We start from the raw sequence: 14,344 nt of genomic DNA, 5'->3' as shown, positions 1-14,344 counted from the left end.
ATCTCTCAGAACACACACATTATTTTTAACAATTAACGTATTAACAATGCTTGAATAAAATGAGATGTGATTGATAATGAGAAGGAAACACAAAGAAATTGAAAAGTTGCTAGGGCCATGGTGAGCTGACTCCCTAATGGTGTTGTGATGTGCTTCACTGGGCTTGTCCATTACACATTTCAGATCAAATAAGCTGGCCAAGTTTGCACAAACCACAATTGATCCAGCTTGTTCATGTGCAGGGCTTCAGAGCAATCAGCTCCACACTGCCACAAGGCTGAGCAACAAGGACGGGAAGGTCTGTGGTAAATAAACATGGACACAATTGGCAGCATCCTTGAAATGTGTCTCATTGTTGACTTCTTCCGAGGAGGAATACCTGGTAAGTTTCTTTACAGGCATTGCAACTGCTAATTGGATTTAAAGCTGCTTTACTTTTCTTAAACATTTAAGGCTTCCATTGTATTTTTAAACAAAGAAAGTTTTATTTATCATGCAATCCACTGGCACTTAGTAAATAACATATTTAATAATAACATGTTTGTTATATTACATCCTCAAAAAATGATATGCTGTTTCCCAAAGGTGTAATCTTGTCAACTGTATCAAATGCTTTTTTACAAAGTGTAAACAAAATTACAAAATTATTGATAAGTTTAAAAAAACAAGATAAGAATGTGTGAATGGTACAAGCTGTGTGTATGTTATAGTCTGATTCTCGCACTTAAAATAATAATTCAATTGTGATTAAACTCATGCTGTTAATTTTACTGAATGTAAAGATGGGGCAAGTTTGTATTCATGTGATTACATCTTGTTATACTTTGTTGTTAGACTAGAAACTTCTGGCTAGTTACCCATCTCTGAGCTTATCCAAAACTTTGTTCTTATATCGTAATTAGTGTCAAGTTCAGTTCAAACATTAGCCCTCACGGAATTTTGTTGGTTCCTGATCCAGCAACACCTTGATTCTAAAATTCTCATTACAACATTGTGTTCAAATTTCTCCATGGCTTCACCGTTCCCTATCTCTGTAACCTGTTACAACATCCAAGATCTCTGTACTCCTACTTTTCTGGCTGATTTTCATACCACTCCTCCTATGGTTACTGTGCCTTCTGCTGTCTAGCATCTAAGTTATTGAATTTCTCTCCTAAAGCCCTTACCTCTTTCTCTTTCTTAAAGCTGCTCTTGGAACCTACTGTTTTGAACAAGATTTGCATCAAAAACAACTCTATGTAAATCATTGATAATGGCAAGCAAAGTTCTTTGAGGCATTTTTTATGTATTAAAGGTGCTCTATAAATGTTGTCGTACCAAACTCAGTGTTTAGAATTACGAGAAAAATTCAAATGGAATAACTTGGTGTTTGTTCATAGATGATAACCTGAAATCAGAAATATCCACCTTCCTTCCAGTGTGGACACAGACTACACACCTTCATAGAACAAATAATACTTTAAAAAAATTATATAATAGTAATATTAACAGCTGCCAGAGCGAGCTACAAGGTTTGAACAATTCATTAGGCAACAAATGTGGTAGCTTTGAGGGAGGGGAGAGGATGTGGGTCATTTTCTCTTTAATGCAATTTGGAGTAAATGCATTCTAACCTTGCCAATTTGGACATAAAAAACTTCGAGTAAAGTTTTATTCATACTGGCATTGATTCAGAACACATAAATAGCAATACATAAAACTTGCCTTAGATTTCACATCCAATGCCAGCTTTCTCAATGACAGATGTTAAGTTAACAGAGTTATAGTTACCTGATTTTTTGTCTCCTTTCCTTTTTAAATAAGAGTGTTGAGTTGGCAGTTTTCTAATCCTGTGACATTTTCCCAGAACCTAAGGATTCTTGAAAAGTTAGTATCAGTGCATCCATTCTTTCTGTAGTGAACTTGATTTAATATCCTAGGTTGCAACCCACCAGGTCCATCAATCCATCATATGTGCCTTAGTTTCCATAGTACTTTTTAATCGAATGAAAGCTATTGCTTTTATTTCATCTTCCACGTTTTACTGCTTAATTATTTAGTATTCTTGGAAAGTCTTCAACTGTGAAGGCTGATGCAAAGTATTTATTAAACTCCTCTGCCATTTCATAGTTCCCCATTATTATTTCCTAAGCCCCTTCTCCCTGGGCCTATGTTCACTTTGACTCCTCCGTTCTTTTCTAGATGTCTAAAGAAGCCTTTACTATGCTTGAAATTGCCTTAAATGCTCACAATGTGAAAGGTCACAAATCTGAAATGTCAATGCTTCTCTCCCTCCACTGAACTACCGGACCTCCTGAGTAACGTCCATCATTTTGTAATCTAGTTACTTTTTAATGTATTCCAGCACAACTTAACGTAACATGAAGCATTTTTCTAATTTTCCATAAGGTGTCGGTGGATTTATCAAGATAGATAATCTACCAGCTACCATCACAATAAAAGAAGACACTCCTCCAGGAGTTGCTATCTTTAATTTTTCAGTCATTACAACAAGTACTGATGTTACATTAACTCCTCAAATAGCAAATACCAATCCAGTCAACAACTTTTTTGCTATCTCAATTACAAGTGGCACAGACTTGGAGGTAAGGTCATTTTAAAATTGGCATAACTATGGGAAATTAACTTCACATTCAGAGAGAGGGGAAATCTGGTGAATGTAAAAAGCACTCATCCTCCATTCTTGGTACCAAATTCTTCCATAAATAAAAGGAATGATTGTTTCTTTCCTTACAATTTCTTATTGTGGTGCTAGGAAATTGTATGTAACTTGTGCAATGTTAGGACTTAGAAAATTCATTGAGAAAACCTGTGAAAATCAAAGAAGCCTAAAAAAAGTTGTGTTTGTTCACATTAGAGACGTTCAGATTTACTTGATTTTATAGAATTGCACATAATATTTAGAATACTTAATTATATTCCAACTGAGTGACTATTTCGACTTAATTAGGTGGGAAGACTAAGACATCGCATATACAGGGTATGCAATAATGGGGTTAGTCTAGGTGTTTGATAGGTCTCATCTTCCCTTTGAAGCAGACCTCCAGCCTGTGCTGCAAGTGACTCTCTCCAAACCTTCGTCAGGGTATGGGCAAGTTCCTGACTTTGGTAAAAACCTTATCAAATATGGATAACATGCTAGGTATTGTGAACATGTCCAATGTACCTGCCTGGACTAGTTTTAATTGTCTAAAAGGATTGAGAAGTATCTTCTGGAAATTTTCTGGAATCTTCCATTGAAGATTAAACATTCTGTTTTCACCAGCAGCCGTGTACCCACAATGCTCATTGATCACATCTGCCTGGAGCAGGCTTGATGGATCAGATAGTCTTCCCCTCTAGTCATTTCCATATGTTGATGTTATTATTTTATTCCAAGTACAACAGCTTTGCCTCTTGCCAAATGTCAGAAGCTTATAATATGGTGATGAAGATTTGACATAACAAAATAGTTATGTTTAAAATATCTTCTTCAAATTTGAAAATTTCATGGGGATATGGGTTTCACAGGCAAGTCCAACCTTTGTTGCCTATTCCTAACTGTCCTTGAGAGCCTTAAACCACTTAAATCCTAAACTGCTGCCATCCACATTGTTTGACTTTTTGTGGTGTTTCAACACAACTGAGTGGCTTGCTATGCCATTTCAGAGGGCAGACAAAATTGAATCATATTGCTGTGGGTCTGGAGTCATATATAGGCCAGACCAGTCAAGAACCCCATATTTCCTTCACTAGTAGAGAACTTGAACATTGTTAAAAAGAGATTTTTTAAAATGAAGTTTTCTTGTCTTACACTCATCAGAACAGGCATGTAAGAAAGCAAATGTGAAGAGGGAATATCAATTTATATACCATGAGAAGACGGTGATGGTTAGTCTATGGCTAGTATACAGATGCACTGGAAACTGTTAACTGTCAATCCTAGTTGCCTGAAGAAACTCAGACCGGACAGGAAGACTCCAATCGGTCAAGGTGTTGCCATGTGGAATGCAGCAGGGATCAGCAGTGTCCATGACCATTTCTCAGTGCAAAAGGTGAATTCCTTTTGCCTACAAAGAATGAGTCTTAAGTGTTAAAACCAGTTAAAACAACACAATGAGTATACCCACAGTGCTGCAGTGGTTTAAGAAGGTGGCTCACTAGCACTTTCAGTGGCAATTAGAGATGGGTAATAAATTCTCATCCAACCAGCAACACCCACCTCCCACGAACAAATAAACAAATACAGCTGTTAGCTGTATATCATGCAAACCCATAAAAGGTCTCATGGCCATTACTTTTGGCCCTGAACAGTCCATCTCAAATTCCCCTGGAAGGAAAAAAGGTACTTCAAAAATTTGAACAAGTGAAGCTAGATGTTTCACGCTCCTACTTTACAATAACACCACAAGTGGTTCTCTCAGCTGACTGCATGCTGCAGTCGAAAAAGATGACGTTTTGTCTACCAAACAAACGAATCACCTGAAATACAAGTTTTGGTGCCAGTGTGATGCTAGGCATGCAAATCATACGTTTCATTGACTGACTAACTGTACCCAAAAAAATATGCCTTGGCCCATTTGCTGTGAGCAGTGTGCATTTCATGCTCAACCAGCCCTTACTTGCAAACCTCAGATCACTGTGTCCAATAGTAAATGTGAGTCCACTATTGGACATCACCTACCGAATAATCTGGAGTACAAATAGAATTACACCAGAAATCAGTCAGACTCACAGTGTAATGCATGTATCCATGGATTTTTATAACAATTAATGGGAGCTTCATGGTCACCATTGAGCAGTCTAGCTTCAATTTCAGAATTATTTGTTAATTGAATTTAATTAACACCAGCTATTATGGTGCGAATTGAACCTCTGTCCCCAGAACGTTAGCATGTACCTCTGAATTACTGGTCAAGTGATATTATCATCATCACACCATCATCTCTCTGTGGTAAAACAGAATGGTCTGAGAAGGCAGATAGTGAGGTTATCCATAAAATTCTCCACGCAGAGACTGGCCACCTGATCTGATTGCCATGGGAACTCAAACTGAAACCTTTTGAAATATGAAGTGATAATTTTCACATATTCCTTAATAGAGGCAGAGGGTGGTAGAGACAAAGAGCAGATACTGCTGTGTTGTTAAGTTCAAATTTACTACTGTAAGTGCAGTATGTTTGCTAGAGTTGGTTGCTCGCTGGAATGAAAGGGGACAGAAGAGGTGGGACTGTTTCGAGATTAAAGGGACAAGTATTTGCAGAGGTGGGTTTTGGTGACATAAGTTTCATCTGAAGGATCCAAGAAGAGAGGACTGGTTTTGAAGAACACTGGAAAATTTGACCTGATGTGACAGTTCTGTTTTTCATTGGCAGTGAATTCATGCTCACTTTTGTAGCTGTTTCTCAATGATCTCTCCTTCCGGATGATCAGACATTTGGACCTAAAAGACTAATGCATGGTTATTAGAACTCAGATAGCTAAATAGTGAAGAATAAAACTCTGGAGCCATGTCTTTATACGCTTATTTAGAGAGATTCACACATAGCAGGTCATATGCCTCAAAAGAAAATCCTCTACCTTTTACCTTCTCAGAGACACAGGTGGATTCTTAATTAATATTCATCCATCACCTGAATAGATTTAACGTCCAATTAATAAATAATTAATAATCTTCTCATCAGAAAGATGTGAGTTTCACAGGCAAATGCAGCCAAGGTGCATCAGGACATCGCTGAAATTCTTGGCCACTTCTAAGAAATTAAACTGGTTATACTTTGTATTGTCTTCTCTATATTAATTTTCTTCTTCTCCCCATCTGTAAATGCTGATTATAGATTCCCAAGTTTTACCGGAAGACAATACTTGAGCCTTAGTGACTGCAGTAAATTGTTTAGTTTGGATGTTCTAAGCCCGAGAGCTTTGTCCCTAGCCCAAGTGGGAGAAGTATCAGTTTCTCCACCCCTACTAGAGAAATTACATCCATATATATTTTTTTAAAATGGCCTTGTAATTGGGGTTGTAAATTGAATGAAGTAATCTAACCAGCAGCACACCACAACCACCTTTCAAGGTCACCTTGTGCACAAAGTTGTAAGCTCAGCTATACGTAGAAAGTGCCTTTCTTTGTAGTTTGAATTATTACAGCACAGTCTCCTGGAGCTTCAAGCAGCAAAGCACAAAATAAATTATTCTTCTTTTAAATTTCAGGTGACGGTCTCAGACAACACTGGACTGGACTATGAAACTCAATCCAATTACGTCCTGCTAATCTATGTTACAGATAATAAGGGATACTCAGATTTCGAAACACTTACGGTTTTATTAAGTGATGTTAATGAACCCCCAAGATTCCTGGATAACCTTGCAAATGGAGGTAGGCAGAGATGCAGATGTTTCTGAAAATAAGAGCACGAGGTGTTTTCATCCTTGGCACTGTTGTGACAAAGTCGTGTGCTGGAAATCAAGTTCCACAATTCCCAAAGACATCACAAATGGGAAAAAAATTAGTTAAACAGTCCAAAGCCCCCAGTTTATCTGACCAATTAACTCAGGTCAAAAGAAAACACTAACAGGGTTTCTATACAGAAGAAAATAACAGTTTATTTTGAATTGCTAACTGTCTATAACCTAAGTTCGACCCCTTTTAAAACGTCCATTTTTTGCAAACAGACAGACACAAAGTGGCAGGTGTACGTGGAGGTTAAGGGTGGAAAACAAAAACAAAACAGGAAAATAAGGTTCACTACCACCAGAAGACAGAGTGTTTAGGTTGTTTCTTTTGTTTTCTTGCCAATTCAAGTTATTCTTTCAAGGTTGTCACTCTCTTTCCTTTGCTGTTTGAGAATTCATCTTTCACTGTCTTCGAAAGTATTTTATTCCTTCTTCGACAGGGTTAGTGTTAGAGAAAGATGACTGATGACTGTTACTGGAGACTTTCTGGTGCCATCACACAGGAGACAGTGACACACCCAGAGAATGATTTTGGTGCTTTGTCTTTGTAGGCTCGAGGTTTCTCTCTTGCACTGGCTCCATGCAAGCCATGGTCACCTAGTTAGGAAATTATCAAAATGTTGTTGTCAAACAATTGACCTTCTTGTTCAGAACCCATAGAATCCATGGTGTCTGCTTTTCATAGAATCATAGAATCCCTACAGTGTGGAAGCATGCTATTCCACACATCAAGTCCATACTGACCTGCCAAAGAGAATCCCTCCCAGACCCAACCCCCTACCCTATCCCTGTAACCCTGCATTTCCCATAGCTAACCCACTTAACCTACACATCCCTGGATAGTATGGGTAGCTTAGTGTGGCCAATCCACCTAACTTGCACATCTTTGGACTGTAGGAGGAAAATCAGAGTACAAGCAGGAAAGCACGCAGACACAAGGAGAATGTGGAAACTCTGCAGACAGTCACCAGAGGGTGGAATCAAACTTGATTTTGTTCTCACTGTTTCAAGCAAAGTGCAACATTATACACAACTCACAATGTAAACACGATGGTTAAAACTGCAGCCATCTCTTTGCATAGTCTCATTGGTTCAAAGCAGGATCTTCCTTTTTCTAGTCCACACTCTGAACACAAAAGGAAATAGAAAATGTTCTGAGGAAGCTCTGAGGAAAGGTCACGAGACCTGAAGCACTAACTCTCATTTTTTCTTCACAGATGCTTTCAGAGCTGCTGAGCTTTTCCAGCAACTTCTGCTTTTGTTCCTGATTTACAGCATCCGCAGTTCTTTCGGTTTTTATGAAATATGAAATGTGGCTTTTGCATGCCTCTACTCTTAGGATGCAATTTCAAACATGTGTTATGTAACATACAGACAAGAAAAATGAGACTTCCATCCTCATTCTCCCCTTATACAAGTCTTAAAGAATTTTTTATCATCAAGAAAATTTGAGGGAACACTGCATGAATGGTGTGACCATGCACGTAGGCATGAATTGAGTTAGCATTCAGACAGCATCCGAGCTGCTCTGAGTTATTGCCTGGTCTGATCTGTGATCTGGGTACCTCTCCCTACATACAAAGTGTCCAAATTTCAGTGCTGGTTGCTGGTGCTCCCTGTTATGTGTTTCCAGAGCACACTGCCAGTGCATTGGAAACATGCCCTGATGGTCACAAAGGTTTGCCAAATTCCAGATGCCCATGTACATGGACAAGGAATGTGTGCAGCTGGTGCCCATGGATCGTACCCTGGCCTGCAGTTTGGTTGCATGCAGCACTGGAATCGATAGCAGCAAACACAAGCTAAATCCACCAAGTACTTGCTCTGCTTTCCTCAGTGTCTAGCTTGTTTGGTGAATTTGGTAAGACAGGAAGTTAACTATTAAGGAGGCAAGTTGTGCCATTATCAAGCCGTTTAACACGCAATAATTGGTAGCTCATCACTACCCAGGAAGAAACTCTATTTTTACATTGTGTTGGTAGAAGCTCAGATGAGTGAAGGATGAAGGAAGAGTCCTCCGGTGGTAGTAGCAGCAACGCCAAGACGAGCCAGACACGGCTCCACCCCAGCCCGGGATCTCCCAGTGAACGAGGAGCAGGTCCTGGGCTGACTCACCTGGCCCAAACTTGCAGGCTGAAGCCAAGGCTCTGGGTCTTCAGCTAGGCCTGGGCGCCTGAAGGAGAGGAATTATTGGTGAAGGGGATGGTGGAAGACCCTGACAAACCGATGACCGGTGGCAGCGTCTGGAGGATCATCAGATGGGACACAGAAGATAGGGAACCCATGCTTCCCTAGGCCCATGGGTTTGGTTTAGATGCGGCAATTGTGGAAGTGGCAGTGGCGGAGGCCTGTAATAGAGACCCCGGCCAATGCCAAGCAGTGACTGGAGGAGCAGTGGAAGAGAAAGAAGAAGAGAGAAAGATGAACTCTATTGCAGTAAAATCTTGTACTTTATTCAGTGTTTCAAGATGACACTGGAGTGTGGCAACACTTTGCATATAATATGCATAAAAGCACCTTTCACTATATTGTTATATACATGTGACAATAAATCTAAATTGAAATCACTACATTGCTATGAAAAGCAAGAAATATGGTGTAAGTTCCTCCCAACATTGAGGTGGGTTTTCTTCAGAATTCTCTTACAACCTTGCCACACATCTCACCATAGCCCACGTCATTCAAATACCTAAGATTTTACCCCTAGAACTTGTAACAAAGGCAACATTATGATCCTATGGGGCTCCAACCTTCATATAGACTGGACTTAAAAATTGGCAACGCTTGCCTGTAAGGTTGTAAGATAACTTCATAGGTTTCCTAGGATACATTTTGAAACTACATAAGGATAAAGTTAATTTATGACTGCAGTAATTCAAGAAGGCAACTCACCACCACCTTCTCGATTAGTAAAATAAATGCTGGCCTATCAGCAAAACCCACATCCCATGAATAAATAAGAAAAAACAATCTAAGATTATGCAATGAGGCAGGTTTAATTAATAATCTTATTGTAAAAGATCTACTGGGAAGAAAAAGGATTATAAATCTGATGGAATTCTACATTGTAAGCAATGCACTCCAGTCCCAAACAAGAATCTTGAACTTAAAGCTGATTATAGATGTATGAGGGGAGAGCTGCTGTGTTAGGTCTTGTGGTCAGTATATCAGTATACTTTAAAGAGACATGCTTATGATATAATCATTGTATCATAGAATGTGGCTTGAGATTATAAAGGCCTCAGACTCGATCTTAACTCAGCTTATGAGTGGCATGACATGCTCATGGAATCACGCTATTCTTTGTAACCAGGTAGTTTTGTGCTCGCCCAGACACAAAATTGCCTCTGAATGTAATATCTGTACATCTTAGTGTGCTGTAATAAATGTCTCTTGGATCTTTCAATGCCACATTATCCCACACATGCTAGATTCTCATGTTACATTGAACAACATATGCACTGCCATGTCAGCTAAAGATAGCCTGCTGGTGGCAAAGTATGCGTCAAGTATTGGCAAAGGTTGATTAGATAAACAGAATTGAATGTATGCTGGCAAATGATCATGAGGAAACATTTAAACAGGTTGTTCAAAATGTTGAAGAAAAATATATTTAAATATTCTTGAAAAAGGATGCTGGAAACACTGGAAAAATGAATGAAAATGAGAAGAGGTAGGGTTAATACAGGACTGAAGGTGTTATATCTGAATGCATGCAGTATAAGGAATAAGGTAAATGAGCTTGTGGCGCAGATCGAAACCGGCAGGGATGACGTGGTAGGCATCACGGAGACGTGGCTGCAAGGGGAACAGGATTGGGAACTGAATATCCAATGATATACATCCTATCGAAAAGATAGGCAGGTGGGCCGAGGGGGTGGGGTTGCTTATTAGTGAGAAATGAAATTAAATCAATAGGAAGAAGCGAAGTAGGGTCAGATGGTGTAGAATTTTGTAGGTAGAATTGAGGAAATGCAAAGGTAAAAAACCCATAGTTGGAGTTGTGTACAGGCCTCCAAACAGTGGTTAGGAGCTAGGGCGCAAGATACATTCCTTTTCTATCTGCTGGTGTAAGAAAGGCAAAGTCACAGTGATCATGGGGGATTTCATTATGCAGGTGGACTGGGAAAATCATGTTGGTAGTAGATTGCAAGAAAAGGAGTTTGTGGAATGTCTACAAGATGGCTTTTTGGAGCAACTCATGGTGGAGCCCACAAGGGATCAGGCAATACTGGATTTAGTGTTGTGCAATGAGGCAGACTTGATAAGGGAGCTTAAGGTAAAGGAACCCTTAGGAAACAGTGATCATAAGATGATAGAATTTACTCTGCAGTTTGAGAGGGAGAAGAAAGAATCAGAGGTAACAGTATTACAGCTGAATAAAGATGACTACAGAGGCATGAGGGAGGAGCTGGGCAGAATTGACTGGGAGAGGAGCCGAGCAGGAAAGACAGTGGAACAGCAATGGCAGGAGTTTCTGGGAGTAATTCAGGAGATGCAGCAGATGGACTACACCCCAGAGTTCTAAAGGATGTAGCTGAAGAGATAGTGAAAGCATTAGTGGTGATCTTTCAGGAATCGCTAGAGTCAGGGAGGGTCCCAGCGGACTGGAAAATCACTAACGTGACAAAGCTGTTTAAAAAGGGAGTAAGGCAAAAGACAGAAAATTACAGGCCGATTAGCCTAACCTCGGTCGTGGGTAAAATTTTGGAGTCCATTACAAAGGATGAGATTTCTGAATATTTGGAAGTGTATGGTAAAGTAGGGCAAATTCAGCATGGTTTCATCACGGGGAGGTCATGCCTGACAAATCTGCTAGAATTCTTTGAGGAAGTAACGAGCAGGGTAGACCAAGGAGAGCCAATGGATGTTATCTACCTGGATTTCAAGAAGGCCTTTGGCAAGGTGCCACACAGGAGGCTGCTGAGTAAGATAAGGGCCCACAGTGTTAGAGGCAAGGTGCTAGTATGAATAGAAGATTGGCTGTCTAGCAGAAAGCAGAGAATGGGGATAAAAGGATGGCAGTTCTGACAAGTGGTTTTCTGCAAGGGTCAGTGTTGGGACCACAACTTTTCATTTTATATACTGATGATCTAGGTGAAGGAACTGTGGGCATTCTGGCTAAGTTTGCAGACGATACAAAGATAGGTGAAGGGGCAGGTAGTATTGAGGAGGTGGGGAGGCTGCAGAAGGATTTGGACAGGTTAGGAGAATGGCAAAGAAGTGGCAGATGGAGTACAACGTGGGAAAGTGTGAGGTCATGCACTTTGGTGAGAAGAATAAAAGCATGATCTATTTTCTAAATGGGGAGAAAATTCAGAAGTCTGAAGTGCAAAGAGACTTGGGAGTTCTAGTCCAGGATTCTCTCAAGGTATACTTGCAGGTTGATTCAGTAGTCAGGAAGACAAATGCAATATTAGCATTTATTTTGAGAGAACTTGAATATAAAAGCAGGGATGTACTACTGAAGCTTTATAAGGCTCTGGTCAGGCCATATTTGGAGTACTGTGTGCAGTTTTGGGCCCCATATCTCAGGAAGGATGTACTGGCCCTGGATCGGGTTCAGAGGAGGTTCACGAGAATGGTCACAGGAATGGAAAGCTTTTCATATGAGAAACGTTTGAGGACTCTGGGACTGCACTCATTGGAGTTTAGAAGGATGAGGGGGGATCGAATTGCAACTTACAGAATACTGAATGGCTTGGACAGAATGGATGTTGGGAAGATGCTTCCATTGGTAGGAGAGACTAGGACCCGAGGGCACAGCCTTAGCGTAAAGGGAAGACCTTTTACAATGGAGATAAGGAGAAACTTCTTCAGCCAGAGAGTGGTGAATCTATGGAATTCACTGCCACAGAAGGCTGTGGAGGCCAGGTCATTGAGTACATTTAACACTCAGATAGATAGGTTCTTGATTATTAAGGGGATCAAGGGTTATGAGGAGAAAGTGGGAGAATGGAGTTGAGGAACTTATCAGCCCTGATTGAATGGCGGAGCAGACTTGATGGACCAAATGGCCTAATTTCTGCTCCTAGGTCTTATGGTCTTATGGTCTTATGATGCATTTCTTTCAAACTTTTCAATTTGCTCTCAATTCACAATTCACAAAAATATCAACTCAAGGTGAATTTCTCACCTATTTTGATGAGTTGAAACACGTGTGATGACATTTTTAGTGTCTAGAAATCTATTTCTTGAGCACATTCAATACCTTGGCCTCTGCAGCCTTCTTTAGTAGAGAATTCCCTAAGTTCACCACTGTTTGACTGAATAAATTTCTCATCTCAGTCCAAAATAGTTTTTACCCTATCCTGAAGACCATGATCCCTTTTATCCAGCCAGAGGAAACATCATCCTGCTTCCAATCTTTCCAATCGTGTTAGGATTTTACAAGTTTCAACAAAGCCCACTCTCATTCTTACAAACACAGGCCCAGTCAGCCCAATCTGGGCTCTTGGGACCTGAGTTAAAATCCCAACATGGCAGATGTTTGTATTTGAAAGCAGGAAAATTCCTGAAATAAGTCTCTAATGATGACTATGAGACCATTTGTTAATTGTTGGAAAAGTCCATCTTTTTCACAAATTTAATTTAAGGAAGAAAACTGTTGTCTTTTATCTGGTTTGGCCTACATGTGACTCCAGACCCACAGCGATGCCGTTGACTCCTAACTGAGCTCTGGGCAATTAGAGATGGGCAATAAATGCTGGCCTAGCTAGTGATGCCCACATCCCACGAATAAATTAAACTCTCCTCATACGAAAAACCTGCCACCTGAGAAATCAGTCTGGTGAAACTTGTTCTACCCTCCCTCTATTACAAATTCATCCTTTCTTAGGTAAGGACATAGGTATTGCATAAAGAAAGATTGGGAATTAAACAGTCCTGTCATGGCTGCACGATGCCTCAAAGCATTTCATAGCCAGTTAAGAGATAGTAAGAACTGCTGATGCTGGAGTCAGAGATAACAAGGTGTGGAGCTGGAGGAACACAGCGCAGGCCAGGCAGCATCAGAGGAGCAGGAAAGCTGACGTTTCGGGTCAGGACCCTTCTTCAGTTTCTGATATTGCATGACTGTTAACCATTTTCCTAAAAATACTTTACTGGTTAAGGTAACTGACCATTGAAGCATAATGGACTGTACCTCACGAGACACTGACTGATAAGCAAACAGACAACAAATGGGTGTCCCAGGATGACTCAGTAAAAACTGTCTCACAGGACTATCAATCAATTAGAACAGTAGAAGGAGCAGGGTTGAGGGAGGGAAAAGCATGAGTATTTTGATCGCCATTCGAACTGGTTCTGTCTGCAGTACTTTAAGACTCTGACCAATTCTGTCCTATCACAGGTTAATTAGTTGTTACACTAATTGCTATAGTATATTTTCAATGTTGTCAGATCACTTGGAACTGAAACTGGAGAGAGAAAGTTTCTGATGAAGCCTTGCATGCAGTATACCTTGTAATGAGTGTAAATAGCCAATAAATATTTATTTGTGTATACCTGCACGAATTCCAGTTCTCTTCCATTGAAGACATCCAGATGCCAGTTATGCTATTAATACAAATTCTAACTTAAAATGACTCTTTGTACATCAAAGTTATATCTTAAAAGGGGCTTCCTGCACAATACAAGCAGCCACTTCAGATACAATACATGCTCCTGTGAAAATTGCTGTTGATTGATTGTCAGGGTTAATTAGATTATAAGGCTATCAGTTCAACTTCAAAGCTGCTACCACTCAAGGCATTATCTTGCACTTGGCAGTGTGAGTTCTAAAAGTGAGATAACAAGGTGTAGAGCTGGATGAACACAGCAGGCCAAGCAGCATCAGAGGAGCAGGTAAGCTGACGTTTCGGGTCGAGACCCTTCTTCAGAAAATTTTCTGAAGAAGGGTCTCGACCCGAAA

General features: G+C 40.1%; 1 protein-coding gene across 2 annotated transcripts in view; it reads left to right on the top strand.

The window, feature by feature from the left end:
- The first annotated feature begins 231 nt into the window (after nt 1–231).
- The window catches only part of LOC109918661 (cadherin-related family member 3-like), a 62,109-nt gene continuing 47,996 nt past the window's right edge, over nt 232–14,344 (top strand). The window contains exons 1-3 of one of the 2 annotated variants that reach the window (XM_020518590.2): nt 232–382; nt 2,389–2,585; nt 6,190–6,355. In XM_020518590.2, the coding sequence (XP_020374179.2) occupies nt 316–382; nt 2,389–2,585; nt 6,190–6,355 (430 nt within the window). In that variant the 5' untranslated portion in view covers nt 232–315. The remainder of the gene's footprint in view (nt 383–2,388; nt 2,586–6,189; nt 6,356–14,344) is intronic. The other variant, XM_048608054.1, reaches the window with a different exon arrangement.

Source organism: Rhincodon typus, chromosome 18 (assembly GCF_021869965.1).
Source record: "Rhincodon typus isolate 14 chromosome 18, sRhiTyp1.1, whole genome shotgun sequence".
Taxonomy (NCBI): Eukaryota; Metazoa; Chordata; class Chondrichthyes; order Orectolobiformes; family Rhincodontidae; genus Rhincodon; species Rhincodon typus.
This window is presented reverse-complemented; position numbering and strand designations above follow the sequence as displayed.